We start from the raw sequence: 20114 nt of genomic DNA, 5'->3' as shown, positions 1-20114 counted from the left end.
GAATGGCAAATGAAACATGGGCACAGTTAGCAAAAGCTGAAGCCGCTGACCTTAGCACAATGTAATTGTATAAATCTTATATTGGCAAATTAAAATAATGGTCTAATCATAGTGTTAGTCCTTTGCTAAAATTTAGTATTTACTCTCTATTTTAGTTTTGTTATATCCTACCTGACAGCCTCATGTCTTATCTCATTTGAATGATTACTCAATAACCAATCACTCGTATCACATTACCCGCAAGAAGAGCATCCATCTTTAGGCTATAAACTATTAGCGAGTGCACCCTCCTCAAGAGGAAACCATCTAGTAACCACTCGAAGTCATACACGACAAACCAGTGTATAATGACTTTGCCACCTAGTCGACCATATGTTCAGTCATATACTAAAATTGTTAGTGACATGACATAACTAGACAAAAAATCCTCTTGCCTACAAATACCCGAATGTGTATCCTTTTAAAATTCAAAATACATAAGACTTTGGTAATAATCAAATAATGAGAATCCTTATTTTCGAGGATTCGAGATATTGTGCCCTAACTTACGGGACATGATCTTTTTCTCGATAGACTCAAAATAAGAAGGCTCTTTCCATAAAATTTAATTTAGTTTGCAATCATGCAAGAAGGGGATCGTATCTTAAATTTTCTTTGTATTTTCAATTCTCAACACTAAGACATCAAGTGATCAATTAGGTACCAATTTTGGGCATTATGAGGGTGCTAATCCTTCCTCATACGTAACCGACTCCCGAACCCATTTTATGAATTTTTTAGACCGAAAATAATTTTAATAAATCTAACATTTTATTAAAATGAAAAAGTTTTGAGGTGATTTGATCACACCTAATTAAAAAAGATTAGTGGCGATTCCCATTTTCGTTTTAAAATAAAAGTCGATTTCAAAAAAGGTTTCGAAAAATATCATAATAGTTGATAATGTATTATCGTTTCAATGTTATATCGATATCAAATCATTTAAGATTCATTTTGGTCAAATTTTCTATGCATTTCAATTGCTTCGATATGTTTCAATTAGTTTTGACTTGTGCTACTCGCATCGATTGATTGGGGTGTTCAAATGGTTAATCGATTGGTTAACCAAACTGAATTAGTATTAAAAAACTTTTAACTGACTGGTTAAACGAATTAGATCTATTCGGTCGATTAATTCGTTTTTAACCGAAGTTTGAACACCCTTATCGATTGATACGAGTTTGATAATTCAAAATTCAAAACAATATTTATTATATTTTTGTACTAATCGTTTTCATCATTATATAATCACATTAAAAATAAATTATAATCATTAAATTAATTTATTTTACCTAATTAATAATTTTAAAATTTATTATATTAATTTATAAAGATATATATATTCTTAAGTATATAATTGCGGTTTATTTGCACATGTATTAGTATATTTAATTAAGAAATAAAAAATTAAACTATAAATATATATGTGAAAATATATTTAAAAATAATAATATAACTAAAGTAGTATATTGAAATGCACTTAATTTGGTATGCATCAACACCAAAAGAAAAATAGTACTATAAATTAGGGGTGTGCAAATTTCGGGTAAAATCGATTTAATCCATCGAATCAAGTTAATTCAGTTAATCAGTCGATTAGTTGAATTAATTTGGTCAAGGGTCGGTTAATAATTTTTTGAAAGTTCGGTTAACGGTTAATATATATTTTTATATACATTTTACATATATTAAATTCGATTAATTCAGTTAATTTTTTATATGTTTTATAATTATTTTAACCAATAAATAAAAATATAAATTTCGATTAATTTGGTTAGCTGACCGAATTAACCGAAAAAATTTGGTTCGGTTAATTTTTTTAAAAAAATTCCGGTTCGATTAACAGTTAAAGGTTTAACAAATTCGATTAATTCAATATGCTAGTTCGGGTCAGTTAACTAATTGAACACCTCATACAACAAATTCTATCATATCGGATAAATAGTTCGATCCTTGAACATATCTGAGAACTAAGAAACATTATAGCATTGGTTGGTAGGGGTGTGCAAAATTCGGGTAAAACAGAAAAAATTCGGTTAACGGACCGAATTCGGTTAAGAGGTCGGTTAACCGAATTTTTTCGGTCGGGGTCGGTTAAGGATTTTTTGATTTTTCAGTTAACAGTTAAATCGGTTCAAAATCGGTCGGTTAACTGAAAAATTTTGGTTTAACCGAATTTTGGAGGGTAATTGGGAAACCATGGGCCTTAAATTAAACCCAGCCGGCCAGCCCAATTTATTTTCTCTCCTGCAGGCTCCAAGCCCAAGAACCAAACCTTTCGTCCTTTTTCTCAATTCTCATTTCTCAGCAGGTAAAATGGTAAACTAACAGCAAGTGTAGCAGCCGATTTTCATAGTTTTGCTTCTATCTATTTCTCAATTTATTTTTTGATTTTTTGTCCATTTCGTGAGTTCAACACACCAATACAACAATACCCAGACCAAGCCACCCAGGTTTGCTTTCTTCTAATTTTCCTTTCTTTTTTTTTCTTCCAATTTCTTCAATGGATTGTATTTTTGGCAGGTATATTTTAGGGTTTTGTTTTGTTTATATTACTTTTTTGTAGATTACTTTTTTGTGTTCAGCTATGGCTGGTACTTCACATTTGTACAAGGGTTCGTCTATCTTTTTTTGATTTACCTTCAAGGTTTCAGTCTTGTAACAGCCTGAAATTGGGCCTAGTCGGAGCAGTGGTTTTGGGACCACAAATGTAATATTTTGAAAATTTCTACAGTAAGATATTATCCTTGGTATAGTAAAATAAGGAAATAAAGTGATAAAAAGGGTAATACTGAGTTATGTCAACATTGGGAAGTATATTATGACATATTAATTCAAGAAAGGATTAAATTGAAAAAGTGAGAAAAGTTTTGTGGGTCAAGAGTAAATATTCAAAATTTGAGAGGTTAAAGTGTAAATACAAAAAAGTTGAAGGACCAAAGGTGTAAATATTTTAAGGGTGGAATGATCTAGAAACTAAGAAAAATGGATGGATTAGGACCAAATTGAAAAATGTGAAGAATTTTGAGGGACTAAATCGTAATTTTACCAAATTAAGTGATGACTCAATGATAGAATTTTAAAAGATCATAAAGGGCAAAATGGTCATTTAGAAGAGAGAGAAATCTAGAAGATAATGATGATGTTGGAGATATTTTAGATTAAATAAATAAATATTAGTTTATTAATATTTTAATTTGATTTTTAAATAATATTTTATTATTTTATTATTTATTATTTATTGTTAGTATATATATGTGGAAAGAAAGATGAAAAAAAAACAACCAACCATCATCTTCTATGCATCCAACGTGAGGAGAAGAGAGAAAGAAAGAAAGTTTTGCTTTCTTTACAATTTGGTCCCTCCAAAAAATTACCATTTTCACCTAAAAATTAAAAGAATTTCCATATCCATAAAGAGAGAAAGATAACAAGGAGACTATGGGGAGCTGGAATACCAAGTTAGATTCAAGAAATAGAGGTTGGAGGAGAGAGAACATCAAGTTAAAGATTGAAATCAATTGAGCAAGGTAAGAGCATCAAGATTTCAATATATTTTTGAGTTTGATATTATTGAAAAAGTATGAAATTGATGTTAAAGTAGGGTTTTATTATATAAGGTTTTATGTTCTTGATATGTTAGTGAAGAGAAAATAAGAGAAAGTGATGAGAAATAGTGTAGAGAAGGAAAATAAGAGTGTTATAAACTTAGTAATCAATATTTTGCACTAAAACAGTTTTGGACAGTAGCAGTAGGTTAATTTTGAAAAATCACCATAAATTATGGAAATCTAATTAGAGGATCAATAAAATCTGAAATTAAAGCTTATTGAGTCTAGTTTCTTATAGAAGAAACGGTGTAAGCAATAGAATTGTAAATCATGAGATATAATAAATTTTGTGAGACGAGGTCAGAATGATTTCGGGTTCCCCTGTACTGACTTTGGAAAATCATCAAAAATTGGATAAAAATAACTAGAGACTTAAATTTATATATTTAAATACTTAATTAGTCTATTTTCAATAGAAACAAACAGAAACATCATTAGAATTCTTTACGAGGTGATAATTAATTTTTAGTGAAGAAGGGTCGGAGCTTTTAGACAGCAGAATAGGGATGACTTTAAAGAATAAACTGTACTTATTGGCTAAGCCAAAAATTCTGAAAATTTTATGGTAAGAACATATGTGAGTCTAGTTTCAGATAAAATTTACGGACCTTAATTTGGAGTTCTATATCTCAAGATATAAATAATTTAGTGACTACAACTCAAGTGGACAGCTTTGAATGAATTTATATAAGTAAATGGTGAAATTATAGATAATGTTACCTATAAGCATGTTATATACATTAAGGATGCGGAATGGAGAGGAGGAGGAGGAAAATATATGATTATTTAACTAGCATGAGTTTTCATTAAAAATGACCAATTTACATGTTTTAGGTCCAGGGCCTAAATTGAACAAATGTGAAACTTTAAGGGTAAATTTGTAAAAATATCAAAAAGTGACCAAATTGCATGAAATGGATTGGTTATTTATCTAAATTACAAAATTGAATGAAATTTAGAACAATATTGGGTGGAAATATGAGAAAAATAGAAAATTTCCAAAATGTCATTGAATTTTGGTATTTCTGCAATTTAGTCCGGTGAGCTCGTATGAGCTATATTCTATGTAATTTTAATTGAAGTGAATGCTATTTGGTAATTAATATTATATATATGTGTGTGTTTTATCATTGGAATCGAATTATTATTGGTAATATGTATAATTATTTGATGCATTTAAATGATTATCGGAAGCTCGATTGGGTTGGAAGTTTGTTGGAGATATATCACATTATCCATTGGTTCTATTGGTAATTTTGGATGATTTGATTCTGGTTATAATGACTTGTATAAGTTAAATTGGTTAATGTTAGCTAATAAATTTTTTATTTTAATTGGTTATAAATATGAATGCTTGATGAAATGAAATGTCTGAAAATTAATTTGTAAACTCCGGTAATGCTCTATCTATTCTGGAGAAGGATACGGGTTAGGGGTGTTACAAGTCTAAAAAAAATGGTAAACCCATGGAAGACTTATACGAAACTCTCTGCTGTTCTCATAGTCATAGGTTCTCACGGCCTCACAAAAGGATCTTTAGCTTTCCTCAATTACCCAACACAGCTCATGTTCAAATCCACCAAAGTAAACCCCCAAAGTTGAAAATTTTCACTCTTCACAACATTGATCTTGTTTTTGCGTTTATTTTTTTGAAAGCTTCATTAATGGATATCTTTAGGTTCTTCCAGTGATGGTAATGGGTGCCTTCATACCTGGTTTGAGACGAAAATACCCAGCACACGAGTTATAAGTTTGTTGTCTTATCTTTTTACTTGTTTGATTCATTTCTTTCGGTTGAACGATGAATGCTGGTGGTGAAATAGAGTAGAATTGCGTAAATGGAAATTTGACTCTTTTTTTTTAATTTCTGCTTTTGTAATTTGGTTTTTTGATTTGAAGACAGTTGTCGGTTTTATGCAGAGTAAAATGTTTCCTTTGAGATTTTTTTTTGAATATCTTTTTTGTTGGTGAAGTTTCTGTTTTCAGATTTCTTCCATTTCAATTTCAAGCCTTTTATATTATGTTCCAGTGTTGTTCTTCTATTTTTATTTGCTAATTTAAGTTCATTTCTCAGTTCAGTTCCAAACTTCTCTTCTCTTTTATTTATTTGATAATTATCTTTTAGGTAGTATCATTTGACAAGTATGCAATACTGTTTTTTACTGTAGAAATCACACTATCTCGTATTTAATTTCTAAGATATGTCATTTTCGAAATTTTTTTATGTTATTTTGATAAAAATCCTTTAAAATTTGTCCATAAATAAAAAAATTTACAAATGATTAGGAAATAATTTTCTAAAAATAAAATAGTATTTATGTATTTATACAATATAAATTGAATTGATATGTTGAAGGAAGATAAATTATTATTTGATATATTAATTATCGTGGCTTTTTTATTTTATAAGCAAAATTAAATAATCACTATGTTGTTCATTTATTTATTTTAAAAGTATTAATTAACAATATTTTAACTATCATTTATGAAATTATTTCATTTGAATAAATTCATAGAAAGAGTTTATGGTTTAAAGTTATTTATATATAATATGATATATATTATATATATAAAAGAAAAACAATAATGTTTAGCCCCAGGACTCGGTGATTAAAATATAATACAAAGTTTATTTTGGAATTGAAATGATGTACTAATGTTGGAACAATGTGCTGATGCACTTATTTCAATAGTGGTGATTCCAATACAATATTATGTTTGTGGTGATTTTAATACCATACTAAGTCTGTTTTAAATCTTAGACTATAATTGTACCGACTCAATTTGCGTTGTTGACTCTTCTAATGCTTGTGTTTTTGCTAGTCAATTTCAACCTTTGTCCCTCCGAATTGATGACTCGATATTATTCTAATTTATTATATACTTTTTTCTTGCAAAATGTCAACCGAACCAACATCTATTAAGGGTAGTGTTACACCTCCTACTTCGATAGATTTTGAAAATTCGGGAAAAGAAAAGAAAAGTTGCTCCTCAAAGGTCAGAAGTTTGGTCTCACTTCACTAAGATTATTAATAGTGAGGGTGCAAGTAAGGCTAAATGTAATTATTGTCAAAAAGAATTTTGTTGTGATATGAAAAAAAAATTGTAACACCCTTTACCCGTATTCGACACCGAAATAAGGTACAAGGCATTACCAGAACACATACACTTGTAAACGTATTGAACCGAGTTATAAAATTTCATCTAAATTAAAACTTTCAAATTATTAACATGCTTTTATAATTCTTCACAATATATCATCAAAATATTATATTCATAATAAATAGGGCCTACGAGACCCGATACATACTCATGCAATTCAATGCTTCATTTCTTTTTATTCAATTCACAATTTCTCATGCTCACAATTCAAATCCTATCACTAGCAATTTCCATTTAATTCACGTACAATTCAGTATTAGTAAGTTCAATACTAATACGTATTTACCATTTAACTCAACGTTTATCGATTATAGCTTTCATTAACATATTTATGAAATTCTCAATTTTGCAATGAAAATATCACTTTAGCTTAAATAACAACATCAATTAAACTCATCATCCCCTTTTTCGTCATTTTTCACTTCAAATATGAGCTTACTATTTCATTATCTTTCCACACCCGTTTCCTATGCATATCACACAAGACATAAGCATATCATTCAACCATAGTTGCAAGCTAATGCATTTAAACATAATTCTTTTTTTGGAATTAACCACGTGGTAAACCATTTCACTAGAGATTACATAATTTAAACCTTACTACCCCTGTCATGATCACAAGCATATTTCCATTTAGAAACTTACCATCTCAATGCATAACTTATAAGTTTAACATGGCATAATCCAACCACAACTTGACCAAAACCTAAGCATGTACACCAAATATGTTAACCAAATAAACATATAGCATAAGCATTATAAGCATAGATGAGCACAACCTTTGTTCATGTATCAAACTTACCAACATGTGTTAATTCATAAACCATTCATGACATTATCTCAAGCCATATCATATTCCAAATATACCATACACACATACTATGAAACTTTATTTTCCCACATGAGCTTAAACCATGACCAATCATGTGCAAATATAAGCATCATTTCTATTTCATCGTTTATCAATCATAATCGAGCATATGACCAATTATACACAAATCATTCATATCTTTTATAATTTTCCTCCTCCTCCTCTCCATTCCACATCCTTAATGTGTATAACACACTTAAACAACATTATCCATACTTTCACTATTTTCTTGTATGTAATTTCAAACTGTCTGTCAGATTCAGAGTCACTAATTTATTTATACCTCAAGCTACTTAGCTATAAATTAAGATCTGTTAATTTTCCCCGAAACTAGACTCACATATCTTCTTACCATAAAATTTTTAGATTTTTTTATTATCCAATTAGTACATTTTATTCTTTAAAGTTTCCCTTATTTCACAGCTCGACAGTTCTGACCTTTCTTCACTAAAAATTAATTATTTCATAGTATAAAATTCAGATAATGTTTTTGTTTGTTTCTTTTGAAAATAGACTCACTCAGGATTCTAAAAATATAAGGTTTATCTCATAATTATTTTTGTACAATTTTTAATGTTTTTCCAAAGTCAAAATAGGGGATTTCAAAATCATTCTAGCCCTGTCTCACTAAAATTTAAATATCTCATAATATAAAACTCTTTTACTTGCTCTGTCTCTTTTATGTGAAAATGGACTCATTCAGATTTAATTTCATATATTATTCAGCCTCTAATTCAATTTCCACCATTTTTGGTGATTTTTCAAAGTCACACAACTGTTGCTGTCTAAACTGTTTTGTTGCTAAATGTACTCTTTCATAATTTCACTTTTTCTCATTTTTTTACTGATCAAAGTTAATTTCTCGTCTTTCTTGATTTATAATAATGCATTTAACTTGTTTAACACTCACATTATTCAATTTAGTCCAAAAATTACACTTTGAAAAAATTATATTTTTGCCTCTAAAGTTTCACAAAATTACAATTTTGCCCCTAGGCTCGTAAAATAATTTTTATTCAATTTTCTTGCATTTTAGGCCTAGCCGAACCATTTTCATAACTATAGCAGTCCTCAATTCTCACTTATTCACACACTTGTGACATATTTTATAACTTTTACAAATTAATCCTTTTAGGCATTTTCATCGAAAATCACTTAGTAAAAGACATTCATCACACTCCAAACATTCATATTCTTCCATAAAAAATCAAAATACATGCATATAATTCATGGGTAAATTTTTAAACACAAACCCTAGTTCAAAATAATGGTAAAATAGGTAAATCTTGTTACGAGGATTTTAAAAACGTAAAAATCATTAAAAACGGGGCTAGAACAGACTTAAAATCGAGTTTGAAAGCTTGAAAACCCCTATACATGGTTTCTCCATGAAATTTTCTGCCAAGGGGTTGAAGATGAACAAAAATTGGCTTTTAATTTTGTTTTTAATTCATTTTAATAACTAAATAACCAAAATTCCCTTAATAAAAAACTTTGAAAACATGCCTAACCATGTCCATTTTTGTCCACCAACTTAACCAATGGTCTAATTACCATATAAGGACCTCCAATTTAAAATTTCATAACAATTGGACACCTCTAACATGTAGATATCAACTTTTGGCACCTTTTACAATTTAGTCCTTTTGACTAAATTGAGTGCCCAAACGTCGAAATTTTTGAACGAAATTTTCACGAAATCATTTTTTGAAATCGTAGACCATAAAAATATAATAAAAATAAATTTTATCCTCGTCAAATTTGTGGTCCCAAAACCATTGTTCCGACTAGGCCCAAAATCGGGCTGTTACAAAAATGGTACAAGGTCATTGAACTATCATATTGGTTCATGTAAGAAAAATCCTAGTAATGTTGTTGAAAATACTCAAGGACAACTAGTTTTACCTAGAAAGAGAGTTGAAGGGGGGGAAGGGAATCTTTCAACTTGGAGATTTGATCAAGAAGCATGTAGGAAAGGATTAGCACAAATGATTGTGCTTGATGAATTAACTTTCAAGTTTGTTGAAAGTGAAGGTTTTAAGAAATTTATGTTTGTGGCATGTCCTAGGTTTCATATTCCTTCACGAGCTACTATGACTAGGGATGTTTATCAACTGTATTTAGATGAAAGAATCAAGATAAAATAACTTTTGAGAAGTTCTTATTCTAGAGTTTGCTTAACTACTGACACATGGACTTCTTTGCAAAGAGTTAATTATTTGTGTATCACTGCTCACTTTATTGATAACGATTGGAAATTGAATAAAAAGATTTTAAACTTTTGTCCAATTTCTAGTCATAAGGGCGAGTCAATTGAGATGGTGATTGAGAAATGCTTGTTGAATTGGGAGATTGATAAGTTGTTTACTGTTACTGTTGATAATGCAAGTTCAAATGATGTTGCTATTGATTATTTGAGAAAGAAATTTAACCCTCGAGGGGGTTTAGTTCAAAATGGTAAATATCTTCATATGAGATGCATGGCACACATTGTGAATTTGATTGTTGTTGAAGGCTTAAAGGAAATGAATAAATCTGTTGAACGTGTTAAGGGGGCTGTTAGATATGTGAGACAATCTCTAGCTAGATTACAAAAGTTTAAGGAGTGTGATGTGGTGGAAAAGATAGAGTGCAAGAAGATGTTGTGTCTTGATGTTTTTACTAGGTGAAACTCGACCTACTTAATGTTAGACACTGCTCAGAACTTTGAGAGAGCTTTTGAGAGATTTGAGGAGCAAGATACAAACTTTAGGGCTGAACTTGAAAGGGGAGAGGGTTGGCCTAGTGTGGATGATTGGGATAATGTTAGAAACTTGAGGGATTTCTTGGAACACTTTTATGAAGTCACTTTGCGTATATCTGGCACTTCATATGTCATGTCCAATAATTTTTTTGATGAGCTTTCTGAAATTGATATTCTTTTACGAGATGCTCAGTTAAAAAGTAATGTTGATTTCAGTGTTATGGCCATCAAGATGAAAGAGAAGTATGATAAGTATTGGGATGATATTGATAAGATGAATTTGCTTATGTTTGTTGCTTGTATTTTAGATCCTAGACAAAAACTAAAGTATCTTGAATTTGCACTTAGTGAAATGTCTAGTTCTGAAAAAGCTTGTGAAATGATGCAAAAATTGAAGGAATCTTTGTATGAATTGTTTGATGTGTATAAGCCTCCACTTCATAGTACTTGTAGCCAATTGAGTGTGCCAACACATGTTTCTCTCGGTGAACCACAACAAAAAAATGAAAAGACGAATGCAAGCTTTGTATAAAAAGCGTGAGTTGAAAATTTGTGGTGAGGATAAAACATCTGAGTTGGATAAATATCTAGCTGAGGCTAATGAGGAATTTGTTAAAGATTTTGATATTTTATTGTGGTGGAAAGTGAACAACCCTAGATTTCCCACTCTTTCAAAAATGGCCAGAGTTGTGTTAGCTATACCGGTTTCTACGGTTGCTTCAGACTCTGCATTTAGCACTGGGGGACGTGTGCTTGATCAATATAGGAGTTCTTTAACTCCTAAAATTGTACAAGCTCTTGTGTGTACTCAAGATTGGATTCGAAAATCATCATCACAAGAAGACATCAAAAAGATTGAAGAACAAATCCAATATCTTGACAAGATCGAAAATGGTATATTTATTGTTTTATTTTAATAGTTTCAATTTTTTTACCATATCATACTTATTTAATTGATTCAATGTTTAGACTTTTCTTGGAATGCATCAAAGCCTACCCTAAATTCATGAGCTTTCGTGAGTTGAAGGGTATGCTTACTATCTTATTCTTGTTAACTTATAATTTATTCGTTTGTTTATATTATGTAATTTTTTTAAATGCGTATATTTCTATTATATACTAAATTTTTGCACATGTTTTTTTTGTAGGTTTAATGCAAATGGAGATTTTTTGGAGAGAAGAAATGGATATCAATGGAGAATATTAAAGACTTACATTTCAATTATGTGTTAATTTCAAGACTTATGTAATGTTTTTAATTATGTCGTGATTCAAAGACTTATGTAATGTTTTTAATTATGTAGTGATTCAAAGACTTATGTAGTATTTTTAATTATGTAGTTATTCAATTCGGTTAATTCGGTTAATTTTTAACCAAAAATAAAAACCATATAATTTTTGGTTAATTCGGTTAACCGAAAAAATTTTGGTTCGGTTAATATTTTTTAAAAAAATTTTGGTTCGGTTAACGATTAAAAATTTTGGAAGGTCGGTTAATTCGATTATAACTAGTTCGGGTTGGTTAAACGGTCAGTTAACCGAATGCACACCCCTATGGTTGGCATAAGCATTAAACAATGGGGGGCTTTTCCTAGAAATTTCCCAAGCATGTGCGGTGTGCCCCTATAGTGCATGTTGCCAACTACCATCAATCACCAACTGCTTTATTCTATATACATTTCTATGAGTTAATTAAAAAAATAGAATTTATTTTCCTAAAAAGAAAATAAAGAAGAAGAAAATAATAGTTTATTTCACGTGAAACAGGTGTCCAACTATACTCATAGGCGGTTACAACTAAAAGTCACCGTTTATAATTTCATTGGTTTCCTTCCCAACATCAAATTTATATATAAATTTTGATTTAATTTATAATTTAATATATAAATTTTGATTTTCTATAATGGTATACATTTAAATAAATAAATATATAAATTTATCTTTTTATATAATGTTAGTAATTTATGAAAGTTGAATCAAATAAAAAAATTGTGTATAAAATTGTACAAAATTAAAATTCACGAATACCATTGCACGTTGAATTAAAGATCATGTATAGTTTTAATATTTATTTCTTAGATTTATTAATTATTTATAAATATATTAAAAATATGTCAAATTCTACTACTAGTCCTTGTATTATGCTTAAGTTGTGAATTTGGTCCAAATACTCTAACTTGATCGATTTTAGTCTTTGAACTTTTTGAATTTTGAAATTTCAATGCAAACTTAAACAGTATCAGTTAAATTTATTAAGTCAAATTCTACTATTAGTCTCATACTATACATAAGTTGTGGATTTAGTTTATCTTCTCAAATTTGATCATTTTTAGTCCCTATATATATATTTGTGAATTTTAAAACTATAGCCATTAAATCCAATAACTAAAATAAGATGATTTTTTTGTGAATATTATATGAAAATAGTAACCTGAAATGACAACACGAGTGAAAATATATATACTGCATAAGATTTTAGAAATACCATAATCTAACTTAATGGATTTAACAATTATTATTTCGACCCTAATTAAAATTTCAAGTTTTTTTAAAAATATAATAATTAAAAACTTAAAACATATAGATTAAATTTGTAACTTTATGCGTAGTAGAAGAGTTAATAATATAATTTGACTGATAAAATAATAAGTCATATCCATAAACTAAACAGCTCAATAAATATTTCAATATTGGACAAAGTTTAACAACCCATATATTATAAAAGTAACAAACATGGGTACTGTAGCAAACCACCAGAGATGTGCTTAGCTCAGCTGCCAACACCTGTCTTTTTGTGTGTGTGCTGGATGGCTGGGAAGGAGAGAAAAGAAAAAGAGAAAGGGCAGAGAAGGGAAAAAAGGAGAAAACAATAAAACAAAAAATTGTGTGTGTGTTTTTATTTATTTATCTTGATTTAAAAAAAAAATAAATTATAGAAAACATTTAAACGATCTTTCTACAAAATCCATATTAGAAAAAAATTTAATTAATTTTTTTATTTTTAAATAATATATTTAATTTGATTGTCTTAAATGTTGATTCACAAATTAATTTAAAATTTAGAGTTTATTTCAGTAAAATTAAAATTTAAAATTATTTTTTATAGAATTAATATATTTTTCTTATCTATTTTAAGGTCAATAGATATTAATCCTATCAAATTTTGTGATTATCTCTTTTAATAATGTCGTTTTTAAATTTTTTATTAATTTATCTAAAGTGATTAATTTCATGATAATACATATTAATTTATTATTTGTATATGATTCTAAATAGTTATCATAAATTTAATTTTTTATAATTAATATAAAATACAACATGTTAATATTAATAAAATTTAAAAATAAATTTTCAAATAATTAATTATTACCAAATAAAATTTAATTTAAAATTAAGTTATATCAATAAATAAAAATAATTTAAAAATCCCGGCGTAACGGGGCTTAATAATCCTATTTGAAATATTAAATTAAAAACCTATGCTTTTACAATATAATCTATTAATTAATTATTATTATTATTATTATTATTATTATTATTTACAACCAAAATAATGAGTTAGTACACATATATATATTTAATATATTATTTTTTCCAATAAAATAATCTTTATGACTGCTCGTTAATTGGCAATTGTAGTTGGCATGAGCCTTGGGGAGTTAGACACACATTTCATGTGCAAGTGACACTTATTAAAAAAGTTGAATATATATATATATATTTAATTGAGTTAATATTAAAAAAAATACAATCAACTATAATTTATTTATTTTTACACATATAATACAACGAAGATGAAAATTTTAATATCCTAGTAAAATACTTGTTAGCTGATTAAGAAAAAAACATACACCATCTTTTGGATTGATAATGAATGGTATAATTTTATATTTGCATAATTAGTTTGTTAAGTAAATTACATTTAATTTCGAAAGTTATAAAATAGTCATTGAATTATTCAAATATTTTTATTTTAGTTACTGGATTTTTAAGTCTTTTTTTTTTAAGTTTGGCTAGCGAGCTTTGAACAATGATTCAACAATCGAATGTAGTAGAACAATACTCATTGACTAGTAGAATAAGATATCTTAGATCTAAGTTGATATAATAATCGGTGTCAGATATCGAAAAAGAAAGCTGTTTGGAAATTGGTTCGCAAATTCATGACATTCAAAGTTATTTTATGAAGAAAACTAAATTGTAGAAGAGGAAGAGAGGTTTATCCTTTTGATTGGTTCCAGAGGCGAGAATGGAGAAGGTCATACAATGACGATTTTAACATCCCAGTGACTTAAATGAAATTTTTTTAATAGTTTAGTGACCATTTAGTGACTTTTTGAAGTTGAGTGATTAAAATGTAAAATTACTAATAGTTCAATAACTTTGAGTTTAGTTTACCCTAAACTTAAGAGATATAATTGCTATTAGAAGTTGAGTGATGAAATTGCAAGGATTTTATTTTTGGTGACCAAAATGAAAATACCCTAAAAGTGAGTAACTAACTAGGTAGTTTACCCTAAAAGTTGGCGTGTAAAGTTTTTTTTCCGTTCTTTTTTTTGCCAACAGATACAGTTACAGCTGTTGAAAATTAAATTTTATAATAGTTCAAAAATAATTTCCCAAATTAATTTGGACAGCTAAGCTACAATTTATTTTCTAAAAGAATTTCAATCTCGTCATAGTGATGGCTAAAATCAACGGCCAATATTAATCATCCACATCATTAACCAATGAGTAAGCCACCACACCCCCATGTCCATCTCTCTCCCTCGTCTTCTCGCGATTCAAATCTCCTTCGTATATAATATGAAATCTGCGAAGTCAAAGCTGTGAGAGTTCAAAACACCTTGCCCCCAGGTCATGCCAGAGTATATGTATATATATATATGTTAATTTGTTAATTAATAATTAGTATGATTCTAGAATTCCAGATCAGAAAAAACAATTTAATTCTCTAAATCATAAAAATGGAAAAAAATTTAAAAAGTTGAAAAAAAAGCAAGAAAATCGGAAAAAAGAAAAGAATAAAAACGATGAGGAAAAGTCTCCTTCCTCATGTTGTTGAACCGTAAACCGAAAACGTGAACGAAGTTCCAAAGGTACGGTTTTCCCCTCTGGAAAAAGCGCCAAAAGCAAAAAATGAAGCCCTAATTTTTTTTATTTAAATTTTTTGAACTTCGGTTCCTTGTAACTTAAGCATCGAATCATTGCCGATTTGAATTTGTGAAATGTGCTTCTCGGAGAACGATTAAGAGAAGGAAAGAGGAAACTCACCAGGCGAAGTGTGTGTGTATGTTTTTTTTTAAAAATTGCCTTTTTTTTTTGTAAATTTTATCGATTGATGAAGAAGTATCGCCGATGGCTGAGGATTGTGATCCTCTCTTTGCTTTCTTTATCTGTACTGGCTCCAATCGTGGTGGTTTCTTTCAGACTCAAAACCCTCACTTCCATCGGTAATCATCTTTGAATCTTTCTTTTTTTTCTTGAAAATTCGAATGCATTTTTATCGTTAATGAAGTAGTTGATGAGACAAGAAAGCCAAAGAGGATTACTTAGCGGTAATTTTTGTGTCTTAGCTTACAGAAAAATATATGTACAACTTTAAGCTAACATCCATTGTCTAATCGAATCTGCTTTCATTTATAATATAATATTTTTGGCCTTTCATTTATTTGATTTCCTTTTTAATTTAATTTAATTTAACTTTTGAGATGTTGACTGATCTTGTTTTCTTCGCATTTTTTTTCTGTGACGACAGGCAAGAAAGATTTCATTGAGGATTTGGCTAGTATCGTATGGATCTCTCTTACTTGAATCTGTTCTATTTTTTCTTTAACTTTTTGGTAGATTTGTAAATTTTTTTTGGTTTGATACAGAAGCATAGGGCAGATAATTTAAGATTCAATGCAATTGAACAGGTAGCTTTAAGATTTATGGCTTTAGCTCACATTTTTGCTATGGGCATTTTATCTTGAAATGATTTTAACAGTTTATGCTTATCAATCTTTGTCGCTTTCTTATTTAGGAAGGTGCTGAAGAATTAAAAGGTCCAGAACTTATTGTTTTCAAAGAGAAGAATTTTAGTTCAGTAGTTAGTCACATTTCTGATAAGAATCATGATCTGTTAGAAACAAATGGTGAGTATTACTTGGGTTGCATGTACTGTTCTTGAATCTTTTAAAACAAATGTGACTCTGAGTTGCTCCATTTCTAAATTCTGAAACTACTCATGAAGGAAAAGAGAAGCATCAAATTCAACAGAGTACGGAAGGGGTGAACTCCACGGACAAGGTGTGTTTATGTTTCTTAAGTATTACAAGCTGCTATTCATTTGAATGTAAGTTTTTAGAGTATGTTGCAGTAACATATAGTTTTAGTCTTGTGAGGATAGCAGGTGATGGTATTGTTGCTATATTATTATTGTGAATCTATATGATGAAGACAGGTTCTGTTTTTCTGGCACCAAATAGTTTTGGTAAAATTATCAGCCTTCAAAATTGCACCAGACCTCCTCCTTGTATCATTTTGTGTCACAAATTCAGTTTTTGCTTTGCTTGTAATGTAAAAATCATTGAAGCACTCATCTTTAAATCCGAGCAAATACCAGAACAAATTCCATTTGTCATTCTTGTGACCAAAAATTTCTTCTGTAATCTTGCCATTAGAACCTGAAGCTTACAAACAGGGCTTTTTTCCCCTGTTGGGGTGGGGTTAACATATAGTTATTGAATTCATCTATAACATATAGTTAACACTTACTTATTGGATGTAGGAGCAACCTAACCAAGAAACAGGCGGACCTGATCAGCATTTGCAGTCTCAACCTTGTAGGGCGGATGAGAAGGTAAGGAAGATGAGAGATCAGCTCGTTAGAGCAAAAGCATATTTAAGTTTTCAACCACCAAATACCAACTCCCACTTGATGAAAGAGTTGAGAAATCGAATCAAAGAGATTGAACAAGTAATTGGTGAAGCCAGCAAGGATTCTGATTTACCACGGAGGTAAAAAAAAAAAAAAAGTAGATAAAACTTACCAATGCATTATATTCAATAATAAACTTGAATTCTTGATTACCATTCACTAACTAAGCTAGATTTAGGCTTAAATTGCTTCCACTAAATTTTATATCTGAAGAATAGTTGATTTTTCAGGGCTTATCAGAAAATGAGATTGATGGAGTCTGCATTGGGCAAAGCGAATCGTGCATACCCTGACTGCTCTCAGATAGCTAACAAACTTCGTGCCATGGCTAATAATGCGCAAGAACAGATTCGGTCACAGAGGAATCAAGAGTCATATCTTGTTCAACTTGCTGGAAGGACTACCCCTAAAGGACTTCACTGCCTCTCCATGCAGCTGACGGCTGAATATTTTTTCCTTCAACCAGAGGACAGGCAGTTTCCTAACCAAGAAAAGTTGATTGATCCAGACCTTTATCACTATTCAGTATTCTCTGACAATATTCTGGCTTGTGCTGTTGTTGTTAACTCCACAGTTTCCTCTGCAAAGGTAAAACTGTCTTCGCCATTTCCGCCCGTTTTTTTTTGGTTTCATCAGTTTTCATCAAGTTTTGATGTCACCTTAGTGTTCATGCAAGAAGGCTTTGGTGTTTTACACAACTAGTAAATGATTTATTTATTATTTATAATGGATTATAATGATTCGAGTTTCGGTGGCATAAGCTTTCCAAAGTTGCTAAGGAGTTCTTTCACCTTTGCCTCTCTAAAATGAGCCTATGGTTTACATATTGGTTGTTGTAATATACCCTGATGATCAATATTGGCTATGCAGGAACCAGAGAAAATTGTTTTTCATGTGGTGACTGATTTTCTCAACCTCCCTTCAATTTCAATGTGGTTTTTATTAAACCCTCCCGGCAAAGCTACTATCCGTGTTCAGTGCATAGCAGATTTTGATTGGTTATCTACCAAGTACATTTCAACATTGGCAGAACAAAAGTCCAGTGATCCTAGATATACTTCCGTCCTCAACCATCTTCGGTTTTATCTGCCAGACATCTTTCCAGCACTGAATAAGATCGTGCACCTTGATCATGATATCGTAGTGCAAAAAGATTTAACTGAAATTTGGAGTGTTGACATGAAGGGAAAAGTAAATGCAGCAGTGGAGACTTGTACAGAAAGCGAACCTTCTTATCGAGCAATGCATATGTTTGTGAACTTTTCAGACCCGTTTTTGGAACAGAGATTTAATGCCAGTGTTTGCACATGGGCATTCGGCATGAATTTGTTTGATCTCCAAGAATGGAGAAGAAGAAATTTAACCGGGTTATACTGTGATTACTTGCAACTGGTATGAGCTTATTCTTTGATTCTACTGTTGGTTAACAATCATTTTAGTGCCGTGTTTTTCTATTCCGATGAATCTATAAGAATGTTAATTCGAAGCTTTTTGTCAAGATTTATCGCACGCCATATCTTTATCATATGCTTGTTTGCCTCTTCATTGTGTTACAGGGACTTGAAAGGCCATTATGGAAGGCAGGAAGTTTGCCCATAGGTTGGATTACCTTCTACAACCAGACTGTACCTTTAGAAAAGAGATGGCACATGCTCGGGCTAGGTTCCAACACCGATCTCAGTTCGGATGATATTGAGAACGCCAGAGTCTTACACTACGATGGGGTCATGAAACCCTGGTTGGAAATCGGAATCACTAAATACAAAGGCTATTGGACCCAACATTTGCAGTACGACAATCCTTACTTTCAACAGTGCAATATCAATGACTAAATTTGACGATCACAACATACAAAGTGAAGATTTCTTTGATTCATACCACATTACTAGTTGCATCTCAATTGATCTGATTCTTTAACCATCATTTCATGTAAATGTAAACTTATTTTTTCTCCCATCTTTATTACGGCTGTAATCTTTTAGGGGTTGAGTCAAATTTTATGGTCATAAATTTCATAGAGGTATTGCTGTATTGGAGGTATATACATTTTGTACATAATTCATATCATCACAATAATTCCACTATTTTTTCTTTTGAAAATGATAATTCCACCGAATTTAAACCTAGACGTTCTTGATATGAATGGGGAAACATATATATGATAGTTTATTTGTGAGATTTATTCTTCTTAATTTGTTTTTGTGAATCATATCAATAAATTAATGGTTAAAATATGTTATAAATTAAGTCTTTTTCATAAATTTAGAATTTAGTTGTATTTCTATTTTCAGTAATTTAGTCTCTTTATTTTTCGGATTTTAAAATTTAGGTTCAATTGTTAACACTATAATTTTTTTGTTAAATTAGTTGGCTTGACATTTTGAAAAAAAAACTCATTTAGTAGCCATGTAATTAAAAATTAATAATGTATTGAATTCGAATTTAACAAAATATTTTTAACAGTGTTAACGGTTGAACCTAAATTTTAAAATCCAAAAAGTAGAGATTAAATTACTAGAAATAAAAGTGAAGGACTAAGTTTCAATTTTACGAAGAGTACAAGGATTTATGGTATATTTTAACCTAAATTAATATGTTTAAGTAGTGGTTTGTTATCAGCCCACACAAATAGGCTGAGGGCCCAATAACTAGTATGGTGGCCCAAATAAGGGATAATTAGCAATAAGTCGGCCCAAGGTATATTGCTTTTAGCCATTACTAATTTTGAAATTAATTATTATATCTTCGTTTTTATTAAATAGTGAA

At 29.8% G+C, this 20114-nt stretch overlaps 1 protein-coding gene across 2 annotated transcripts; it reads left to right on the top strand.

The window, feature by feature from the left end:
* The first annotated feature begins 15183 nt into the window (after nt 1–15183).
* LOC121219925 (probable galacturonosyltransferase 6) lies at nt 15184–19432 on the top strand. Of its 2 annotated transcripts, none has more exons than XM_041098692.1 (9): nt 15184–15879; nt 16185–16219; nt 16306–16344; nt 16452–16563; nt 16662–16717; nt 17199–17428; nt 17579–17936; nt 18219–18740; nt 18905–19432. In XM_041098692.1, exons 1-9 carry the CDS (start codon nt 15768–15770, stop codon nt 19178–19180), a joined length of 1740 nt encoding a protein of 579 aa, XP_040954626.1. In that variant the 5' UTR covers nt 15184–15767; the 3' UTR covers nt 19181–19432. The 2 variants fall into 2 exon arrangements, with proteins under 2 accessions (XP_040954626.1, XP_040954625.1); XM_041098691.1 differs by having other exon boundaries at nt 16303–16344.
* The last annotated feature ends 682 nt before the right edge of the window (nt 19433–20114 follow it).

The sequence above is a fragment of the Gossypium hirsutum genome, chromosome D08, assembly GCF_007990345.1.
Source record: "Gossypium hirsutum isolate 1008001.06 chromosome D08, Gossypium_hirsutum_v2.1, whole genome shotgun sequence".
Taxonomy (NCBI): domain Eukaryota; kingdom Viridiplantae; phylum Streptophyta; class Magnoliopsida; order Malvales; family Malvaceae; genus Gossypium; species Gossypium hirsutum.
This window is presented reverse-complemented; position numbering and strand designations above follow the sequence as displayed.

Coding starts and splice junctions, on each gene's coding strand:
- LOC121219925 (XM_041098691.1), top strand. CDS start 15,768: ATGAAGAAGTATCGCCGATGGCTGAGGATTGTGATCCTCTCTTTGCTT. Junction 15,880..16,184: donor CAAAACCCTCACTTCCATCG/GTAATCATCTTT, acceptor CTGTGACGACAG/GCAAGAAAGATTTCATTGAG. Junction 16,564..16,661: donor TGATCTGTTAGAAACAAATG/GTGAGTATTACT, acceptor CTACTCATGAAG/GAAAAGAGAAGCATCAAATT.